The sequence below is a fragment of the Amblyomma mixtum genome, chromosome 2 (assembly GCF_055824585.1).
Source record: "Amblyomma mixtum isolate Tamu chromosome 2, ASM5582458v1, whole genome shotgun sequence".
Taxonomy (NCBI): domain Eukaryota; kingdom Metazoa; phylum Arthropoda; class Arachnida; order Ixodida; family Ixodidae; genus Amblyomma; species Amblyomma mixtum.
Window position 1 is genome coordinate 203389870 of NC_143013.1, and position 22533 is coordinate 203412402.

At 46.3% G+C, this 22533-nt stretch overlaps 1 protein-coding gene across 1 annotated transcript; it reads right to left on the reverse strand.

The window, feature by feature from the left end:
• Positions 1–248: 248 nt before the first annotated feature.
• Positions 249–22117, reverse strand: LOC149362278 (glutathione S-transferase 1-like). The gene is made up of 5 exons (XM_089572973.1): positions 21685–22117; positions 17260–17318; positions 15415–15556; positions 12332–12502; positions 249–433 (listed from the first exon to the last, which is right to left on the reverse strand). The coding sequence occupies exons 1-5, from the start codon at positions 21823–21825 to the stop codon at positions 296–298; spliced, it is 651 nt and encodes a 216-aa protein (XP_089429099.1). The 5' UTR covers positions 21826–22117; the 3' UTR covers positions 249–295.
• Positions 22118–22533: the final 416 nt, after the last annotated feature.

A 22533-nucleotide genomic window follows, 5' to 3' on the forward strand; every position in this document is an offset into this window, starting at 1 on the left:
TACGTACTAGTCGTGGTGTTTATGCGTCAGGCGTTACCATCGCAGATCCAGCATTAGTACCTTTCCCAACATTACTTGTAAACGACGAGAGCAGCACACAACCAAGTATTGTAACAGAGAAAAATAGTACACACTTCCTTGGCGATTCGGCATGGAAATGGTCCTCGTTTCCAACGTAAGTAAAATCACTTATATCCAGTGCCATATGAAAAGTGCGAAAGAAATACGCACCATCATTTCACTTGCACTACACCATAAAAGAAGAGTAATTTAATACGAAGGTCTGTTGGTTGGTCTACTTCAGCCTAGCCCAAACTCGCTTAGCAGAATCTATGGCTGGGCCGTAGACTTCATCGAAGTACGGGAGCTCGGACTTCACACGTTCGTAGTAGCCGGCTAGCTTAGGGTAGTTGGCCTTGTCAACGGAACCATTCTGCAAGAAAAGATGTGCGAGCATGTAATAAGCTGTTACCTTCATTTCAATGCAAAGGAAACAAAGCCGCACAGCTGCTATAAGGAATAAAATAGTGCCCCCTAGTGGGACCAGTAAAAAAGTCCAGAAGGCAGGCAGGCAGGCAGGCAGAACCGTAAAAACTGGTGGCGACACATAAGCTCCGCCTTAAAGGGGTCGCGAAATGTTTTCTGAAAATTTTGAACGACGTGTGTATTTATAATTCTGACCCTTCATTGGATAGTATACCTTAGTTCATTTCGTCATCTGGCTTGACTGAATAGCGAGAACAACTAAATTTTGGTTTGCCAGCGCGCGTTCCCCTCAACTCTACAGCAAACGTCATCTTAAGCAGCCAGTCAGAGGCTTCTGTCGTCAACGCAACAAGGCGTCTTAGCAAGGCCTGTTGAGCCATAGTTGACCGAGGTCACAGCACAATATGGACTCGAATGTGGCGCCAAAATGAGGTCACGCCAGGTACTTAAAAAATGGCCGATCTTCGGGAGCTGCAGCGTCGCCTGCTTAAAACGGAGTCTGCTAAACGTTGGGCTGACACATGAGCGAAAACTTTCCCGCTGCGCAGTACCGGTCACCGCTTCCGAACTGCCACCCACAGCAAGCAGGGACACACGGAGCGGCAAGCATCTTTGCGCCGCTTGACACAAGCCCTGCCCACAGCCGGTGTAACACTTTGCCACCGCACACCAGCGCCTGAGTACTACTTGGCTACTGAAGTTCGCACTAGAAAAGACACAATAGCAATGTTATCAGAAAGGTTGCCTGCTGTACTAGAGCGGCGACAAAGCATGCCTGCCCATGTACCGCGCTTTCGGCAACGGCGCTGAACGCGGGGGCGCCGTGTCACGAACTGCACTGCTGTCTGGCTGCCTTAGTCGTCGCTAGGCCTATAGCCTGTTTCGCATCGAAACCGCTGTGGACAGCGCTTAGGAAGTAGCCTGCGTTGCGTTATAAAAAAAAGGCTCCTTGGCATCGCTTTACTGTCAACAGCATCATCTCACAAAAAAAATGGTCACTTTTGCGACGCGCTTGGCAGCGGTGCTAGCGGACGCCAGGTGCGCGAGCCGGACCTCAATGGCGGGGTAGCGCGCTGATAGGCGGTTCTGGAAAGAAATTTGCTCGTAAGTTGCTACTTTTACCAGCAACTCGGCATTGTTCAACGATCCTCAAAATGATCTATTTTTCTGTCGTCAACGCAACAAGGCGTCTTAGCAAGGCCTGTTGAGCCATAGTTGACCGAGGTCACAGCACCATATGGACTCGAATATGGCGTCAAAATGACGTCACGCCAGGTACTTAAAAAATGGCCGATCTTCGTGAGCTGCAGCGTCGCCTGCTTAAAACGGAGTCTGCTAAACGTGAAGAACAATCTTTCGCTCATTTTTATGACGCCAGCGGACGGGATCCAGGCTGGCTGGCCGGCCTGCCTGCAGGCTCGGTGTATTTCACATTCGCACCAGAAAAGAAAAAACAGCCATGCTATCAGAAAGACTACCTGCTATATTCGAGGCATGAGAACATGCCGAGCTTTCGCCAACGACGCCGCCTGCGGGCGCGCCGGGCGATGAACTACGAGGCTCCCCGGCTGCCCTGATCGTCGCTTAGCCTAGCTGGTTCCTCTGACGGAGCTTAGGAACTGGCCAGTGCAGTAAAAGGTAGTACTCTCGTCACCCCTTTGACTGCGAACCTGTCTCATAAAGAAATAAAGATATGCTCGATTTCCGCGACATATTCCGCAGCGGAGCTAGCAGACGCCAGGCGAGCCGCAACCACGCACCAAATAAAGCGGCCATTGGATGAAATTTGCTTGTATCGCAGTATTCAATACTACCAGCAACTCGGTATTGCCCGACAATCCTCAAAATGATTCATTTTTGACATTAATCTATCCAAGCTCTTGTTGTGCAGAGTGAACAATGATACTAGCGCGTTTTCTGACGCCGGCGACCGGCCTCCAAGCTGACAGGCCGCCCCCGATCGACGCGCCCCTACGTCACCATGACGCTGGCGCTCTGCGCGCTCGCATTCTGCCCCTTGTGAGAGCGACGCGTCGCGTGTGGCATGTTGTTCACATCGGTTGGGCGCAAGCGGCGAGCTGCTGTCGGTCGTTGTTATGCTGTTCGCAACAACGCGTCTTGCAGCCTGCAAATAGCAGTCGTGCCGAGAGCCCGCGACACCTATGTATGCGGAAGCCCCGGCCGTGAACCTCGCGAGCCTGTTAGTGGACTGAACTCCTCATATCTCCATCGCAAGGGGTGGATCGATTCGCAGCCCTCTCCACAAATTATGCCGAATCCTCTTTCACGTTTGGGGAAAGCATTCTTCTGCAGCGAAGAACAGAAGAGCGGAGCCACTGACCGCCACGATAGCTGACTCGTTCGTATCGAGATCGTGTTAATGGGACACTGAGGAGAAATTGAAGTTGGCTTGTGTCGATAAATTACCCGCTCCTGATTGCAAAAACGCCACTCGTACTGACAACAAAGCTCTTGTAACGTAGTAAAGAGCAAGAACCAAAATACAGGTATCGCCGCCACAGGTCAAACTCGCAAGTACAAGCGTGATGACGTCATAGGACATGACAGCGTCTCTAGAACCAATGGTTCTAGCAACACTGGGACACGAGAAGCCACGAATCACTGAGGCTGACAAACGAAGGTTGCTCGGATGAATACTGAAGTAAGTTTTGTTTTGAAAACAATAGTGCAATTTAATCACACAAGGAAGACCGACAAAAGACAACCTGAATGTTGTAAGCGAAGAAAATCAATGCTTAGCGGCGCCACAGGCGGCCAGATGAGTTTCGAGATATCATGGCGCTTCGCGTCTATGCGGTGTGCATGCCCACGTGGTTTCGATTTTGACGCTCCTCGATTTACAAGCGCGGATTAGCAGAGGAACTCCAAGTGCTGCTGCAAATGCTAGTTAACTTTTGTAGGAGCCTGTTAAGGTTGGCCAGGTGATCGCCACGGTCGATGAGAAACTATGACGGCACGATTTTCGGTGAGCGTACAAGGCAGTTTGCAGTGTAAAGAGCACCTTGAGTTTTCGTACGCTCGCACGGCGAAGCGTTCCTGGTTGTGCCAGTCAACTTCCAACTACTTGACGCTCTGTGGGGCTGAGGTCGCTGAAGTGCAGGCCGAAGTTATTAGACACTTTTAGCATACCGTGTACCGTGTTCCCGTTACCGGTACCTGAGTTCCGGGAGCCCGCACGCAGCCAATGCATGCGCAAATCTCCTTGACATCGCCAGATGGCGCCACGTACTCGGCAGCTATAAAGCCCCTCGAGGGGCTTTAGGCAGCTACACTGCAAACCGAAAAACTCCCAAAAAGGAGTAAATGGCTCATCGCGTAGCGCACTCCCGAAAAGGGGTTTTGATACTCCTCAGAATAGGAGTATATCGTCTACTCCTCTGTTTGAAGGGGTACTTTCGGAGTGCTGGAAGGAGTGAAGTGTTACCGCTCTCTAGACGGGAGTTTATTTGGGAGTAAATTTGCGATCACAAAGGAGTTAGCATGGCAATTAACAGAAGTATTATATACTCCTTTGCAGCTACTTTTATAGTACATTTCTTAGTACGTGCCTGTTCCTGTTAAGTAGTTTTGACAGGAAATTTTTTTAGCAATTTCCCTTACTATAAGGTAACATTCATGATGCCCAGACGAGTTTATTATTTCACTTGATGAGGAAGCCCATTTGAAATGAAGTATTCCTATGGAAGGCTCATTTTAAAGCCTTCCCAGGATAAATGCGTCGATGAAATTGCAGTGATTTATTTCAAACAATATTTTATTGTGTACAAAACATTTGAACCAAGTGTTCGGCAGCTTGCTTTCGATGGTTACAGAGAACCAATGTCTTGACCCCTGTAGAAAAGAAGAAGAGTGCCTTAACCCGCGCTGTCTTTGGGTGCAGAGTTGAAATATCCCAAGGAATAAAAATAGATATGCCACACTTGAAATCAAGGAGGGAACCTTGAAATGCTTTGCTGTCAACATACGGGCATGTCATGCTATCGCTGGTTAAAAGGCACGACGTCAAAGGAGGCTTATTCTGAAAGAAAGATTAGAAAAAAAAAGTGCATCAGAGAAATTACACCCCTAAGCTTGAAGTATGATGTGCTTCAAGTGTAGAAGTCAAGTTCCCAAAGCAGTTCAGAGTGCACTTTTCAATAAAGTAGGTGTTGTTGAAGTTTAAACGTTTCTCGTGACAAAAGATTAGCTAATAGAACATAGTAGGTAATCAACTAGCTATAATGCATATCTGTACCCTGTCGCATGACAGCGGCTAAACGCGTTTTTCAGGGAATCAAAAATTCCAGAGAGCCGCTTTCGTAAACGTTAAGGCAATACGGCGAATGGGAAGCAGCGTCGATGGGGAACATTTTTCCCGTAAAGAATAAAACTAAAAAAATAAAATGGTCTTACTGAGGCACTTGCGCATTCGCGCTGCCTTTGTCTGCGTTCCGGCACTGCAAGAAACAATGCGATATCATTTTCTTTTTCACTTGTCAGAAGGTTCCCCACACGTTCCAGGCACCATATCAGGACCAATTATTCAAATCAGAACATGCAAACAAAAGACTGCATGTGAGCTTCTACTGCGTGTATGCAAAGCGCTATTTCCTTGATGGGAGAACCCGCAGCCGTGCATTTTGAGGGCGTCGTCATTCTGTGTACAGGCACGGCCGCTTGATACAAAGCGCAAAGCGTGGTACAGGTCAAAGGCAGGGCAAGGGTGACTAACGTAGCAGGCACTGTTAGGAATAGAAAGCTACCACCAGACCCACCCTTCCGCCGCCACCTGTCTTCTGTTATGCTTTGCCCTCACATTCGTTGCCAGGATTCAAAAGAAAACATTCTACACAGGTCTATCTGGCTGGGAAAGGAATTTAAGTAGGAAAGAAAGCCAACCAAAAAAAAAGCGAAAAAAAAAACACGACAGAACCTTCTTGGTTCTTACCAGGTGTGACTGCGAGCGAGTCACAACGCGTTTTTTAAGCCTTCGATTAGTCATCCGCCGGGTCACTGCTCGTAGACAGTTGATGCAAGAGGAGGATAGGGTTTCTAGGGAGAGTATAACATTTCCTTGCGTCTGCTGAATGCGCCGTGACTCAAGTAAGAGCGTCCTGCGCGGGTGCGGCTCAGTGTCCAGCACAAGAGTTCCCTTGAAGTCAGTCTTGTCAACCCGCGCTTCGTTCCTTATTCATTTGTTTGACATCCGGTTTGTGCTGCTTCAATTTTTCGGGGAAGTGCTTGGTTTCGCCAATGTACTATGTCCAGCTCGAGCAGGGGATCCTGTATTCTAGCGTATGCTCTATTTTTTTTCTTTCGCTACCTTCCCGGCATCAGCAGTCCGAACCGGAACGCTTGCCTCCACGAGTTTAACATAATGGAATGTGTTCAGAAACTGCACGCGAAGAGGAAACTTCTTTTCACATTTTTCAAATGCGAAGAGCTTACAAGATACCACATTTTGGAACTAGACGCCTAACGATCCAGAAAGGCAACGCTCAGTATGGTTGCCACCTCATGTCCGCTGCCGACAATCGCTGCTACGGTAAGACGCCACCAACTCGGAAAATGTAACAATTTAGGCAATCTGCTTGAGCGCTAAGGCTTCGCCATGTCCTGTGCTATGACTGAAAAGAAAAAAATCGCTTGCATTCTTTGCATAACAAGGCCCTCTTAAAACACAGGAAAGGGAGCAACACATTAGGGCAGGCAATGTTTTGATCTCAGCACTGTTCGTAATAACGTGACAAAAATTTCCGGACCCCAAGGCTGTGCATTTTCACCTGCTCATTGCCTGTACAGCTTTTCCATATTCATGGGGCGTGAACGCATGGAGAAAATTTGGTCCCTAGAAGAATTGACCCTACTTCCAGTCGTACATATTAACGTAAACAACCACGACTGCAGTGCCACACTCTTTTTCAGCCGCATGCAACAACAAATTTCTAGATGCTTACTTAATGACCTCTGTGTGAGCTGGCTCCTCCGGACGACGATGAAGCCTTTCGTCTCCGTGCACCCGGGGTTCACAGCAAGCCTTCGCACACTGAAAAGGGAGCGGCGTTAAGTGCATGCGCGTATGTGGCATCAAAGGAGAGTTTAATACTGCTTACCGCTATACACGACGATGATAATACGGTCTTTTGTATTCTTGCTGTAATACAGCGAAAGAACGAGGGGCCGTCGGTGTCGAGAAAACTGATTCGTCACACACACACCGCCATGTCGGCGCGGCGAAACGGCAGCAGCCAACACTTGTATGCTGCGTAGACAATGAACGACCATCCGCTGTTTCTGCACATATTGCTGGCTTGAGTGAGACGTTCATTGCAGCATCTTGCTGCTAAGGTCGATGATGTCCAGTCTCTTATGTCACGACAAGCGCGCGAAAAGGAGCGGGTGGCAAGCTGGCGGCTGCGGGCAGGTCGACGCGTCACACACCGCCATGTTGGTTCGACTGAGCTAGGCTGGCTAAGCCTCTCGCGGACTGCCGTCGTAGGCGATGCAACACCAAGCGTTCTCCGAACACACTGGAGACTTCACAGGAACTGTCTGTGCAGAGCACACTGCTGCGCAAGGCTGCGACGATCCGGTGTCTTGTAACATGACAAGCGGGCTTGAAGCAGAAAAAGCAGAAGCGAGCAGGCAGCGACGAGCGAACAGGCGTCGTCACCTGCAAGTGCAGCGAACCGGCAGCTGCCACTAGGCGGCGGGCAGACACTAAGGAGTGCATAAAGGGTCTGAAGGAGTATTGAAGCCGATATACTCCTGCTTGGAAAAGTAGTAAATTCATGTGAATACTTTATTTTACTTCTCCATTTCGCGACAGCGGTAAAAAAGGAGGATTTCCTCATTTTTACTACTTAAAGTCGATTGCACAATTTTCAATAAGGAGTTTAAAAGCGGACACAAGCTATTTATACTCCTATTTAGGCTCATTTGAGTTTGCAGTGTACGCGCGCGCCTGCAGCATCGGGCCCAATCAGCGCCTGCTCTCCGGCGGTAGGCGGGCTCCCGGTACTCTGCTAACGGTAACAAGGTACACGGTATGCTAAAGGTGTCTTTTTGCGAGAACTTCGCTGACGACTTCGAGAACGGTATCCATCGTAACGCTGGCAAATCGCCGGTGCAAACGTAAACGAAGCGACGGTAGCGACGGCCGCAATAGCCGATAGATGCCTTCAACGTGCGGCCGGCGGTAGCTTTCATTTCGGCTTCTGCTAGGCCGCACCTTTAGGAGCCAGAAATCACGGAGCCTGCATTACGTCATGTGCACGTCATGTTTCACGTCATGTTTCACGTCACTTAGTCCTGTGTTGTCATAAGAGAGTCCCAAGTTTGAATCAGCGGCGAGAAAAAACTTTTTCAACTTCGAATCCAGATTTCTTACAAATAAATACATCTTTCGCTGCTGGCCAAGTGGCAACAAAGCCATGAAATGCCGAACTAACGGATTTTGATATAAAAAAAATATTAACAGTGCTTACCTCACTGTCCCTTTAACAGAGAGTCGTCCAGATGGGCTCACCTTGCTCAGTGCGATTTCCTGACTGAAACCACCGCTGTCGAGTTCATGAAACACCACCTAGGTAGGTTGATGTAAGCAAGGCTCTAGAGCCGCTGATACTGGAGCCATGGGGAATGGATAAGAAGAACCGAAACCGAAGTCGGTCCCTGGTCAGATGTCGATCTACGGCCACGTGTTGTAGCTTAACTGAGTACAATTACGTGTGAAAATCATTGTGAAACTTTATTTTACTTTCTAATTTTGGCATAAAGCTATTATTTTAGGGAAAACGAAAGTTAAAGCTTTGTCTGCGTTTCGAAAAGTCTTACGATGACGTAGTCGAGTAATGGGTGTGCCCGCAGACGGCGTCGCATGGTCGTTTCATGAGCGCAAAAAAAGCAACTATTTCCAACGGGCTTTATTAAATGCAGACTCAATATTTCAGAGAAATATTTCGGAATCGGGAAGTCTATTGCCTATTGAAGCAGGAAAAATTAAAACCGGGCAGCTTCATTTTTTTAACAACCCCTTTAATGGTATGACGCAATAGCATAGTGTATTATGCCCATATATGCTATATTGGTCACTCTCTACATTACTTTCGTAGATCCTGAAAGTTCTCATGCCAATCCTTGCGCAGTGGTGCAGCGGTTAAGCGATGCGCCACTGCTCCGCAGGTGGCAGGTGGGCAAAGTGCGACCCAGATCGCTCTTCCCAAGCGATCAATAATTAATTTAACTGCCACCTGCCACAGTGGGCAGTTTCCTCACAATTCGGTGGGCAGGTTGTGATGCCGCCGCAAGGTCACGTGACCTAGGTGGCCCACCTGCTTTTTAGGTTGCTTCTCAGGGGATTTTTATGGGATTTTTCGCTCACGGTCAAAGAAGCCGAGGACGCCAACGGCGACGCGATCTCCTTTAAGCTATGGTGCTAAAGCTGGAGAACAATGCACATGGAAAACCTTGCGCACGAAAGCAATGAACTACTCGGCGGCGGTGATCGAAGCCAGTGACGCTCGTTTGTCGACAGGTTAAGGATTAACATCGCTCCTGGCCGCGCTCAAAGTGAAAGCGGCTACAGACGTTAGAGATAAGGTGCCTGAAATAACGAGAAACATCTCTAACATCGTAAGCGGCCGCGAGTGATTAGGGCGGCCTATGACTAGAACTTTCAATATAAATAAAGAAATTGTTAAAGAGCCAGCACTCAGCGAAATCTCGCCTCAGGAAATACGTGACACGACATTGGGAGCGAGGGAATCCTGTTACCGAGGGATGACCCCACTCAGGCGTCACCTAGCATAGACCGTGGCGAGCGAGACCGCACGCAGGTGCGAGCGGTCTCTGTTATAGCACGACAACGCTACTCGTGAAAAGCCCGAGGTATGTGCGATGCCTGAACCTTTGGCTTTCGAGTGAGCGCCAGCGGTGGAGATCTTGCGCAGCTCATGCGTCAACGCGCCTACCCAGTACTCCCCCCCCCCCCCCCCCCCACGCGTGTGAGGGTGGAAGACGGCGATAGCGAGGAGGAAAGCGGAGGGGGAGTGTAGGGTGTTAGCGTGAAGGCAGGCTGCCTGGCGGCGGCCCGCGGCACCGGAGTAGCGCACGCCGTCGTCTCCTCATCCATGACGTAATTTGTAAGGCACGCGTAGCCCGCCGCCAGAGTAGTGCGCGGTCTGCGAGTGCCAGAGTCGAAACCCCGAGCTGCGTGAGTGAGACAGTGCGTGTTCCGCATGCGGGGTTGCCTACAGTTCGGGTGCCGCAGCCGCGGCGCTCAAAGATAGCTTCAACATGAAACATTCGTGTGAAAGGAATCCAGCGGCCTGTCATCCTTCCAGGTGATTGTTTTATGTTGCGCTAATGTTTGCAGGACAATATGCACAAACTTTCCCATCAACAAGTTTTACTTAGGTGCGTATCATCCTTCGAGTGTTTTGTGTTCGCTGGGACAAAATATGGTCAGCTTGCAAAAACGGGCAGCCAACAAATGAGTAGAATGATTACGCATTTCAAAACTGCCGGAAAAAAGGTAATTCGTAGGATTAAAAGATCGAAAACTTGATACCTACGCTTCGTAAATGCCGTCCTGTGTGCTACTGCAAACATGCTGTGCACCCGCGAATTTGTTCTCAGTGCTCCTAGGCGGCATTTTGTGAGTCTCTTGGAGGGAACTCGTGCCGTGGCCACCCCGCCACCCCCGTGCAAAAGTTTTAGTCGGAAGGAATGTGATGTCGGTGATGTAATCGGGCTTTTAAGGGGCAAATGATAACGTCGGGGAACGAACCAATGCTTGAAAATCATTGGGAGATGCCTTCATTATGCAGTGTATTATGTATGGTGTACTACTACATCATTGTTCCGTACGAGAGGTTCGTAAAAGCATATTGCCGTGTTCGCAATTTCGTTGATTGGCCGCTTTAACTACGTTTTGCCTATTCGCGCAGTTTTGGCGTAACGTTTATCAGAATAACACGTGCTCTTCATTTACTTTTTCCAGCTCATGCCACCCGGTGGGAGCCACAACCACTGCTGAGTGCGAAGTCTGGAACGAGGCTAATGATGTGCCAGATGACCACGTCAACTACATCGTTTTTCTTTTATATGAGCAAAATAAAATCGATTTCAAAAGGCGTCAGGCGTCGCTTTCTGTAATATCATGGTTGGATAAACGATGTAGAAAAGCGCGGCTGATCACTGCGGAAGATCACTCGCAACAGATTTTTACTAGGCCTAGAATAGTATTCACGCCTAAGCTACAGGCCACATGAAATAAAATACCCGGTCATTACGACACCGATTGCACCCCAGGATAGCGCTCGCTACCATTCAAACTCAGCGCGCTTAAAACCGAAACGTGAAGTAGCCCCCTGCATTTTCGATGTGTCCTGTCCTAGCAATTGATGCACGACAGTCCATTGCGCTCTTTACCAATTACTCTGTCTACGCTTTCATTATCAGTGCGGCCGCGTCTAATGTGGCATTCTATATGTGTTAAAGGGGCTCTGAAACACCATCAAAGGAGAACACATCAACTGGCTCAATCTCAACATTGTGTTGTCAAGAACAACTGAGCCAAATAGTACATTTCTGAACGCAACACACAACCCACATTCACGCGCTAAAGTTGGCGACCACTTTCCGGTGGCTGTTTCATGCTCGCACCCTCCTGCGTCGCTTGCACCTGTGTGTACCAATTGAGAGATGGCTATTGGTTAGATTCTCTCAGACTTCAGGCAGCTACTATGGCTGCCGCCAGTAATCCGCGTAGCTGGCGGGTCAGGAAGAGCCGGCCTCGGTTGGGGAGGCGCTGAAGAAGCGCGAGTGGAAAAAGTGACGAGAGGAGCGGAAAGGCTCGAAGATGCTGAAATTCTAATTTTGACTGCAGATGACTTAGCTTCCGCCAAGCAAGTTAAAAAAAATTCTTGCTGGACATTATCCGTGAAGCGGCGTCCATTAACATCCCAGGCATACCGCAGCTTTATTAAAGCCCCTTTCAGAGCTCCTTTAAGGCCACGTGCTGGCAGTGACAGCCACACAACAAGGAAAAGAGAGTAAAATACTTCGCGTTAATAGAAAGACAGCGTTTTGAAAGCAATGGTTGGCTCCAGCTGTGTGCCATGCGTGCAAAGTTGTGTGTGGCATAAGGCGTCAAGTTCGGTCTTTGTTCTTTTTTTTCCATGCACTGATTTGCGCGAAGAGTTTTAATGGCTGTGTGCTCATCTTCAAAGCTGCCGGAACGCGGCTTTGTCGCTTTGTTCGTGATGCATGTCGCGACTAGATTCATCTCGTTTAATAGCACCCAGGCGGTGCCGATTCTACGCTCTTCCATGCTGTTGTGGTTATTTTGCACGCCGTATCTCGAAAGTTCTAGTTAGCTTTAAATTGAGCGCAGCTGAGAGCGGAGGGGATGCTGTTCAGAGACCGTAGAGAAGGCTTGTTGTTTTCGCTGCCACCGAGTCATTCACTTCTTTTAGGGCACGAGTCAGCCCAAAAAAGGAGCCTCTTTCAGAAGCCCTTTTGATTTCCTCGTGTCTGCTGAACTGCAGTCACCAGTGATAATATTGTGCTTCATTAAGGGGGCTTTAGTTAACAGTGCCTGCACTGTCTTTTCTTCCCCGGCATCCTTAAACAGTTCTTTAATTTGTTTATAGTAGCAAGTTTAAAATCAACCGAATATTCGTACTAAGAATAGAAGAACCAACTATCCGATAGCCACGCTCTCTTGAGAAGGGAGGATACGAAATTTCGACTCGGCTAATGGCGGCACGCCTGCGGTAGTAGTGAGCTGGCGAACATCTCATGAGACAGGGTAATGGTATAAGTGATTTTCGGAGCTTACCTCGAGAGCTAGAACCACGTGGCCCATCAGGCAGAGGTCGGCGATAGTGAGCTTGTCCCCGACGGCAAACTTGTCCCCGCCAATCAGATTCTCGATGCCTTTAATCACGTTTTTCTCGAGGGCAGTCACTTCCTCAGCTGTCGGTTTCCTGTTGTCAAAGACGCGTGGACGCTGCATAGAAATTTGAAGCAAGTGACTACGACAACCTGGACCTATATGTGGCGCAGGTGCTCTTTTAACTGAGCACTAGATAAATCTACGCAGGGACTCCGATTCCTTCGGATGGTCCACATCTAGCACGCACCGGCATGTGCGTATTGCCGTAACTGATGCCACTGGTGACATTATGCGAATGGACAATACTCGAACCGGCATCATTAGGATCTACATGCGCAGCTATTTCTACTAACACCTAGATGAAAATCAGGAAACACATTTTGGGACAGCACTCCTGCAGAGTTATGAAAGCCGCTTTTGGGATATCTCTGCTCCATCTTCTCACTGGCTGCTCCTCTGGGTTCACACTTTTCGGGTTTATACGTAACCAGAATTTTAAGCAAACATTGGGGGCTACTGCATTAATTTTGTAGAGCGGGTAGTGAAAGGCTACAAACTATTTAGCTTAATTTTGCAGTACAAGTTGGAAAATGAAGTTTTGGACTAACAAAAAATATTAGCAAACTTCTAAAATAATTTATGTTGTATGTAAAGCCTGTCCTGTTCCCCTGCCTCTTCAAGAAATGAAAGACTGATGAATAGCTGGGATTGAAAGCAGTAAACTGGTCTATTTTTGTAAACCAAATGAAGCCACCAAAGGGTAAGACATGAAATTAGAGCACCAGAAAAGGGTTGTAGCGCCGAAACAGACAACACACAGAAAGCTAGACGGGTCAGGCGCCACTTCCAACTCATTTATTCACCGCGAACGCGAATTAATATAAGACAAACAATCAAGAAGGATCGCAAGAACCACACATGCGCGGGAGAGTTGTACAAAAATTAAAAAAAAAATTGAAAAAATTGAAAAAAAATTAGAAAAAGGAGATAGCCGAGTCACACAGGTGTCTCACCCCCATGTATCTAAAAAAGCAGTTTCATTCTTATATATAGCAATTGAGGGTGTACTAACGCAGTCGCTACATTTGCTTTTGATATAGAAAGCTATCTCCTTTTTCAAATTTTTTTCAGTTCTTATCAATTTTTTGCAATTTTTGTACAACCCTCCCGCGCATCTGTGGTTCTTGCGATCCTTCTTGATTGTTTGTCTTATATTCATTCGCGTTCGCGCTGAATAAATCAGTTGGAAGTTGCGCGTGTCCCGTCTAGCTTTCTGTGTGTTGTCTGTTTAGGCGCTACAACCCTTTTCTGGAAACATGCACCAACTAGCCCCCCAACAAGTATTACTAAATTAGAGCACGATTTCTAATAGCTTATAATTTAGCGTTTTCTCTTATATCCAGTAATGGAACACGGGAACGCGTTTATTTTTGCCTTCCAAGGTGAAATTGCTGTTGTCTTGACTTGCGTTGAGCCCTTTTAGTTTTGTAGATTGTCACAATGTTGCGACGGGTTTTTACTCACCTGCCTGAAACGCCGAGTGCGAACACTTCCTTTCTTCCAAAAGAAGGCCTAGAAACGTTAAATAATTCAGGGCAAACTCACGGTTGTGGAACCATAACACCATGCGCCCTAAATGCTGTCTTTATGTTACATGACTACCTGTCGCCCTCCTTTTGCGACGAACTTTAAGCGGCTATTTGTAGTTTATTCTTGGGAGGCCATGTACAGTCTTTGCAAAAGTAACCCGGCACAGGTGATTTGTATCAGCCGCGTAACGAAGTACCTACGGCAGCCCTTTATCTCTGATTCTGGGTAGAGTAAGGTGAGCCCTTGTGCTCACGTTTTGACAACTTTCGGTCTTTAAGGGTGCTGTAAAGGCTACGTTATGCAGTTTAGAAACAACACACTGTTGCTCGGTTACTTTTGTCAAAGGGGGTATATACAGTAGGACATGTTAGCCGCGTTTTGCTTAGTATATGATACGTTGTTTTGTTCTCTTTCTGTTTTCTCTCAATGCTGAAAAAGATGGGAAGTCTCGATAAACACTCTTTTTCGGACTAGAGTGGTCAAAGTTGTTGTAAACTTCTAATTTATACAAAAGGAACAAAATTTAGATATTTTCCCGCGGTCGCTATTTTCCTGCCGTAGTACACAGATAGCAGAGCCCCATTCGGCGCCTCAAACAGCGGGGCTTGGACATCGCAGAGCTGCGAGCTCAATGATCTGGAATAGTAATGTCGACAGCTGACGCTATCAGTCGCCCACCCAATGACTACATAGACTCAAAAAATGTCATGCATCCCGTAGAGATGATCCCAACGTGTCTGCAAATTTTCAGCTGCATTGGAATAGCACTGCTTTGCACAGCAGTTGAAGCAAAACAATAGTAGTAGTAGTAGTAGTAGTAGTAGTAGTAATAGTAGTAATAGTAGTAGTAACAGTAGTATCAATAGTATTAGCAGTAGTACTACTATAGTCAATGCAGTAGTAATAGTAATAGAAGTAGTAGTTGTAGCAGCAGTAGTAGTAGTAGTAGTAGTTGTTGTAGTAGTAGTAGCAGTAGTAGATGTAGTAATTGTAGTATAGTAGTAGCAGTAGTAGGAAAAATACTGGCAGTAATAGATTGGTTTGGTTTTTATCGGTTGAACGTCCCGAAGGGACTCAGGCTATGGGGACGCTGTAGTCAAGGGCTCCGGAAATTTCGACCACCTGGGGTTCTTTAACATATACTGACTCGCAGAGTACACTGCACAGTAATAGGAGAGTAATAGTAGTACTAGTAGCTGTAGTAGTAGTAGTAGTAGTAGTAGTAGTAGTAGTAGTAGTAGTAGTAGTAGTAGTAGTAGTAGTAGTAGTAGTAGTAGTAGTAGTAGTAGTGGAAGTGGTTTATTATTGCGAAAAATGCAAAAGGAAGGAAAAGTAGTTGCCAGCTACCTCAATTGCTCACTATTATCTTTAGCAGCGGAAATAGTGGGACAGAGATAGAATAGCAAGGAGAAGGCGCACGCAGAAGGCGCACTCACCAAGAAGGTCGCCAAGTCAGGATGAATGCAGCAGGAAGCGCAGGCCAGCACTTGGTCGATCCGGGTGCGTCCCCTCACACAGGCAGGGTACAGCACGGAGCCCGGGGCATACTTTCGCAGCAGGTAGTAGGCGATGGCGTTGCTGCATCGCAGGCGTCCGAATGGAAACGAGGATAAGTAACTTTTATTGCTTGAGGAAAACTTTTGGTGACGTCGTGAGTGCCTTCTCACAGTATCCTTGAAACGTAAACATGGGCGTATGCACATAACGTGGCTGGAGGGAGGAATCAGCGAGGTAATACGGCTTCCTGAGCTTGATACTCTGCATGGGTAAATTACAGTAGCCTCGTGTTGTTTTCTTTTTAAAATAGAAAGTTCGTTATTTATAAGCTCCATCGCCTCAAACCTGTTGCACGCCACTACTCAATCAGAAATTTTGCTACCAATTTTTTCTCACAAGATAAACTTAGTCGTATTTGCTTATCATGCTTTTAACTGAAACTTCTTCAGTGCATAAAAAACATCTTCAGCTCGTACACATCCCATTAACTAAGTAACCATAATCTTGCGAGATTTTAATTGCACAGAAATGTTGCAACACCAAATGTTTGAACTAACTATGGAAATCAGACGGTTGGATGCTCCTTATTCAAGTTGTAAAATTCATTCTACTAAATCTGAAACCGCAGTCATGTGCGTTCTCATATACATGTAAACTTTGTTTGTTGATTTTTTGTGCTTGATTTATCCTGATTTTGTTTTAAACTAAATTATATTTATTTGGTGATTGCCCGGTCCGTCTAATCTTCACGATCTTTTATTTGTAGTGTAGTTTAGTTGCATTTTTCCTAAATATATTGCCAACTGACCCATTTGTATTCGTGTACAATTGTTACATTTGTTATTTGCTCTTTATTGTCAAATGTCCCTCTACAGTGCCAAACTTTGCGACCTCTTTCACTATTCTTCTCTGTAAGTGTAAGTTTTGCAGATATTTTTGAATAAACTTTGAAACTTCGGACATGAGAACCTAAGCTAATAGTATTTATGATCGATGCCAGATGAAACTGAAAACGCCATACTCAAGTGAATATTTTTTTTTCGCAGTCAAGGATGAAGAGATGATGGTTGTGACTTCGAGAAAACTATCTCCTATTGGTAAAATCGGCTGGATTGTGAATATGACACCATGGCTGTATCAGTTATCGCAGTCTTGCCAATCGTCAGAAGCTTGCGCTCCCCACCAGCGGCGGATGAATATATATCAGCTCAGAAGACAGGATAATTTTCGCGAGGAGCCAAAAGACGGCCGTGTTTGGAAAATTACGAAATGAGTGGGATATGCACACAAAAGATGATAAGTGTTAAAGTGCTGGCATCGTACTGTGCAAATCAGCAGGTGAACTTAGCAGCCTGAGGTTCCAAAATGAAGGAGCGCAATTCTTTTCTTTGAACATTTAGTTTTAGGAAGTCGTACAAAATCTTATGAAACTCGGCGACAAAGTAAGCTAGACATTTGAGTAAAGATTTCTTGTAACAACACCTGGAATCTGAAACGAACGAAAGTTCTTGCTTCGTATTGGACGCGCTCAGATTTCCCTGCACAAATCAATTTACAAAAAACCTACTTATCTGCATCCTGTCCATTTATCGCCATCTGTTGTCTTCCCTAGATAGGGCGAGAGAGGCAGACGCATCGCCACACACGTAAAGTGGGCGTGTACGACTGCAGTATGGTAGACACTTTCTTTGCGACTACGAAACTACGTAACACAGTAAACATGGTTATTGTTGTGCATGATACAAATACAAATAGAGAATTGACAACTATTCCATGAACTCCACCTCTCGTAAACAACGAAGCCATCATCGTCAATGGTAGGCACCTTGTGGAAAGGGTTCAGCTGCAATAAAAGAAGAACACACAGTGTATTACGGTGCAGATTGCAACAAAGGGTAGGTAGGCGGGAACACAGCACATCAATGCTTGGCTAACTGTAGTGTTCATTGCAGTTCACGTTGGTACATTCTCTAAGTACCATATTTGTTTGCGCATTTCAATCTGAAAATTTTAAACAACATTGGTCACTGTTTAAAAAAAGCTGAAATTCCTAGCCTGCACATGTTTTTTCCGCGGCGTGTGAACTACTAACTACTATATGAACAGCTGAGCACCGACCAGTGGATATAAAAGTTTGGTTTGGTTTATGGGGTTTAACGTCCCAACGCGACTCAGGCTATGAGAGACGACGTAGTGATGGGCTCCGGAAATTTCGGCCACCTGTGGTTCTTTAACGTGCACTGACATCGCACTGTACACGGGCCTCTAGAATTTCACTTCCATCGAAATTAGAACGCCGCGGCCGGGATCGAACCCGCGTCTTTCGGATCAGCAGCCGAGCACCATAACCACTGAGCCATCGCGGCAACAAAAGGGACAGAGTACAAGAAGGTGAAGCACACATGAGATGAATAGAGAGCAAGGGTAGCGGAGATAATATTGTCACGTTGTAGTGACGGCAGTCCAGTGGTCAGGAAGACACCAGCCAGTCTTGGAAACGAAGCTCTTTATTTGGGCTGACTTGCGCCCGCAAAATAAATGAATCACTCGGCGGCGGCGTAAGCAACAAACGTGCTCGTAGGTCGTCGAACTACGAATGTCCGCCGCTCGCGGCATCGCTCAATTTAAAGCCGGCAAGGAAACTTCCAGATAACAAGACAAGATCATCTACAGAAATCTGGAAAAACCTAGATGCAGCCTTTCATCGCTGCGATCAATCGAGATTAGTGTGGTCGCTTCTCGCGTCGCGAACAAAAGTGATAACAACCCTTTCCTGCAGCCTTGAGCGTGAACGAACAAACACTACAATGATACGTGGCAATATGTAGAACTGTGCACAAGGTAATACTCACACATGGACACCAATACAGAAAAAGGAAGTGCTCAGCCACTGGAGGCCAAGCACACTTCTGCACATTGCCTAAGCGATAATGCGATAATTGTAGTTTTAAACGGATGTGTACACACTGTATTTATAATTTTCACGTGTTGGGGGGGGGGGGGGGGGGGGGGGCACTTGTTCGTTGATGGTAGGGACCTCGTGTGAATCAGTCTTTCATTGCTCAACGGGGTGAAAGGACTAAATGAGAGGCAAGGCAGAAATGGGTTCTGCTGGCGTGAAGGCGGAACGGTGGACATGTACTTTGGAGAGAATTCAAATTCAGGCCTGTAGATGTTGTGAATCACAAAATTAGAAACGAAATTCTTGGCATTAGGCACTTCAAGGTAAGCAAGGCTCACTGACTGCTTGCGCTGAAAACAATTTAGAAACTCTCTTATTTTCGGAGTAGTTTTACCTGATAAAGCTGCTCCTGTTTTGCGTTTTTTCGAGCTCATAATTTTTGGTGACCACGTGCCACGTACGATATGAGCCAATTTTCAATCATTTATGAAGGTGAAAGCGAGAACAATATCTGATCACCGCCTTCCCATTCCCTATTTTCTCGCACCAGCCAGACCCAGGACTCGCTCTTCGTGAGGAGTTGTTGGCAGGCAAGTAATGAATATAACGCCATTGTGACCCACTATTTCAGTCTGATTTCACTAAGTTCTTACCATCCGCCCACCAGAGTGCGCTTCGAATTACAGCGAAGGCATGGGGGACATAACAACTTAAAAAAAAGAGTTATATCGAAATTGAGTGCGAGTAAATACTTATATCATTCACATACTTTTTGGACAACAGATCATAACAGACGCACGGTGTAATAAAGCCTGCCGTCAAAGGGCCATTCATGCACAAATAAACTCGCGCTTTCCATGGTCGCGTGTGCTTAGCGATGGTTGCAAATAGCTACCGCCTTGTATTTACTTAGGTCCACGCAAGTAATGTGTTTAGGAATACAGGCTCTGTGCCTGAGATGAACTGTGCCCTCATAGTCCTGCAAGCACTCCAATACATAGCGTGCAAACTTCCTGTCCCCACGCGTTCTTTTTACTCCTGACACAAAAAACCCGCGCAGTGGCACCCAATGCCTCTTCCATCTTGTCATCGTGCAAACATCGATGTAACAGGGCTCCCAAAATATATTTTGACCGCTGAACTCGGGCAAAAATCTCTGAGCGTGCAGGCGAACTACTCACGGAAAGAAGGAAACTGCGTGGTTTCGGGCGCCGTTGCTCAGTTAGAACAGCTCGCGGCGTCGCCGCAGCCTGGGGTCGATTTGTGCTCATCGCCATTATACAAGTCTTCGCGCGTGTGTCGGGTCCTGTAGTGTGCGTCATGCGATTAGCTGGAAGGAACCGGCCCGAAACTATGTTTTCCTCTGATGTGACTGTGTCATTAACTTGGCATATTATACTCGGGGCGTTAATTTCCTCTAATTTCTCCTCGCTGTCACTCATGACAAAAAGAAAAAAATTCGGCTGGCGACATCGCTCGAAACCAAATTCAAATTCAAATTCAAATTTATTTAGCATCAACAATGATGTTACAAAACTCGCGATGCTACGGGGTGCTAGCAAAAAGCCTGTAACGGCTTGACAAAGGCCAGCACCCCGTTCACAGAGAAATACAGCAGTGGACAAAAAAAGAGATAGCGATATAAAGAGAAGCAATATATATATGGCAACGGCTTTACAGAATCATAAAAACATGTTAAGCGATCGGGCTAACATTGCGGGCTCATAATTGCAAGTGTTAATGTCTCGAGTAATTACACATACACTGATTGATAGATCACTTGGACGTGTTATCAGAAGAGTTGAGAGCGTGTGGTAGTGTGTACATCAGCATTTGGTGGCCATAATTAGTACGGGTGTGAGGAGTCTTCCATGTCTGACTGCTTCGTGTGCTATATGCTTTCGCAAATGGAGACAGGGTCGCAAGGTTTTCAAGGAAAGGGTCATTATTTAGATAAAAGGCATGATGACGTTTTAACAGAAGTGCATTGAACAGGTTCGGTAATGGTTGTAATCTAAGGTCATCAAAAAGAGGTTTTGTGTGTGCGTCATTGGGTTCATTTGAAATAATTCTTACAGCTTTCTTCTGCAGTCGATAGGTTTTGGACAAGTTTGTGTACGTTGTCGTGCCCCATATCAAGTAGCAATACGATAATGTGGATGCGAAAAGGGAGTTATACAAAAGTAATTTAATGTGCTTAGGCAGAAAGTAGCGAAAACGTGCAAGAATACCAACTATTCGTGATAGTTTGGAGTGAACGAGGTCAGTGTGTGTGTTCCACTGCATATTCTCGTGAAAAAGAACACCTAAGGTTTTTATTACTGGTACCACCTCTATGACTGAAAGACCAAGTTGCAGGACAATATTTGAATTGACTGGTTTATTTTTAGGGCGAAAAAGAACTTATTTTGTCTTCGAGACGTTTATAGTTAGGGAATTATTTAGACGCCAAGTGTTCAATACAGCAAGCACTGCATTCGCTTTCTTTACAAGCATGGGTAAACTGCGATGGGAGAAAATTAAGCTTGTGTCATCGGCGTAAATAATAAATGATGTATTTAAATCCATGTTAACACGGTAATTAATATATAGGTTGAAAAGTAGTGGCCCGAGAATACTTCCCTGCGGAACGCCATGTAGGAATGGTTTGAAGCTGGAGCAAGAGTTATGTTGTGCACCCTTTGTTGGCGGTATTGTAGGTAGGATTTAATAAGAGAAAGGAAACAGCCTCTGAAACCATAATATTCCAATTTTGTTAATAGTGTAACGTGATTTATTTTGTCAAATGCCTTTGAATAGTCTATGAAAATTCCAAGTGAATACAATTGGTGTTCAAAGGCGTTAAGAATGATTTCTTTTTGCACTAGCAAGGCACTTTCTGTAGAGCTTTCTTGGTGAACCCAAACTGATACGGTGTCATAATTTGATGCTTGGTTAAGAATCAGCTCATTCGTACGTGTATTAGCTTCTCAACAACCTTGGAGAATACAGGCAGTATTGAAATTGGCCTGTAGTTAGACATGTTACCTGATTTTAGCAATCACTTTTTTTTTCACATCCGGAAAATTTAAGAGCCTCTCATCTAGAGTCGAATATGAAAAGTGTCACGTCCCATGCTTTTAGCAACAGTCACAAACTCTTAATACACAATTTCTGCAATGCCCCCATCTTAGACAATCGATCAGAAAATTTAGCGATAAGTCCTCATAAAGCCCATCGAATTCCGGAAAAGGATAAGCCCTAGGGTCGCAAGAAGGATTGTTGTAAAGGATTGCAAGAGATTGCGTGTTGCTAACGCCGTACTCACCTTGAGAAAGTCTTCACTAAGATGTTCTCTCTTTGCAAAGTTCACATCCTTGAGGCGCACCTGCACACCGATCTCCTTGGCCAGAGACCAGATGAAGGCGCAGGGCGGACTGCCGACAAGGTAGTACAGGACGATAGGCATGATGAACGCGACGTACGAAGCTCAGTGTTCCGCGACCGAAGTGAGAATGAGCTGAGCCGCGCTCGTTGTCCGGCAATGAGCGAGGAGAAGCGGCTAGGGAGTGCCACTTAAAACACACCCCCGCCGTTGCGCTGCGCTACAACGTTGTTTGGTTTGGTTTATTGAAGTTTAACGTCCCAAAGTGACGCAGGCTATGCATGGTCCTATGAACGTGCGCATGTGCTCAAACTATGCAGCTCGAAGCTAAGAAAGCAAGGTGGCCTCTGCTGCCGCTCGCCGTTTTCCGTCTCTCCGCTGCTGAGGAGGGTCTAATGGCAGGGGGGCGTCTTATTCCGAGCGTAGTGGGCACATTTGTCACTGGATTTCTTGGCGTTTAACTTGTAGGTTATGACATCCAACCAGGGGGTTCGTGAGGGCTGAGGGGGGGGGGGGGACTTCTCTACATGAAGAATTTTTATGAAAGAACCTATTGACAGCCTCTTTTTTGTTAACAACAAAACAATGCACAGTGCCAACGGAGCCGAGCCTTCTTCTTGCCTCCTTTTGAAATGTTTCCCATGAATTTGAGGGGCAGATTTCTTTAGTCGGATGGATAGCAGTAATCATATACAGGATGTGAGCTTGCTAGAGAAAAATGATTAGTGGATTGGTATGCTTTATTGTGAAGATAAAAATTGAAATTAGGTGAAACTATTTTTGTGCTTATTT

Excerpts from the sequence above, each read along its gene's own strand:
- LOC149362278 (XM_089572973.1), bottom strand. The coding sequence starts at position 21,825 with ATGCCTATCGTCCTGTACTACCTTGTCGGCAGTCCGCCCTGCGCCTTC. Across the intron at positions 17,319-21,684 it reads TTAGTGAAGACTTTCTCAAG|CTGAACCCTTTCCACAAGGT; the intron begins GTGAGTACGGCG and ends CTTTTATTGCAG. Across the intron at positions 15,557-17,259 it reads GGCTTCGTTGTTTACGAGAG|CAACGCCATCGCCTACTACC; the intron begins GTGGAGTTCATG and ends CCTGCGATGCAG.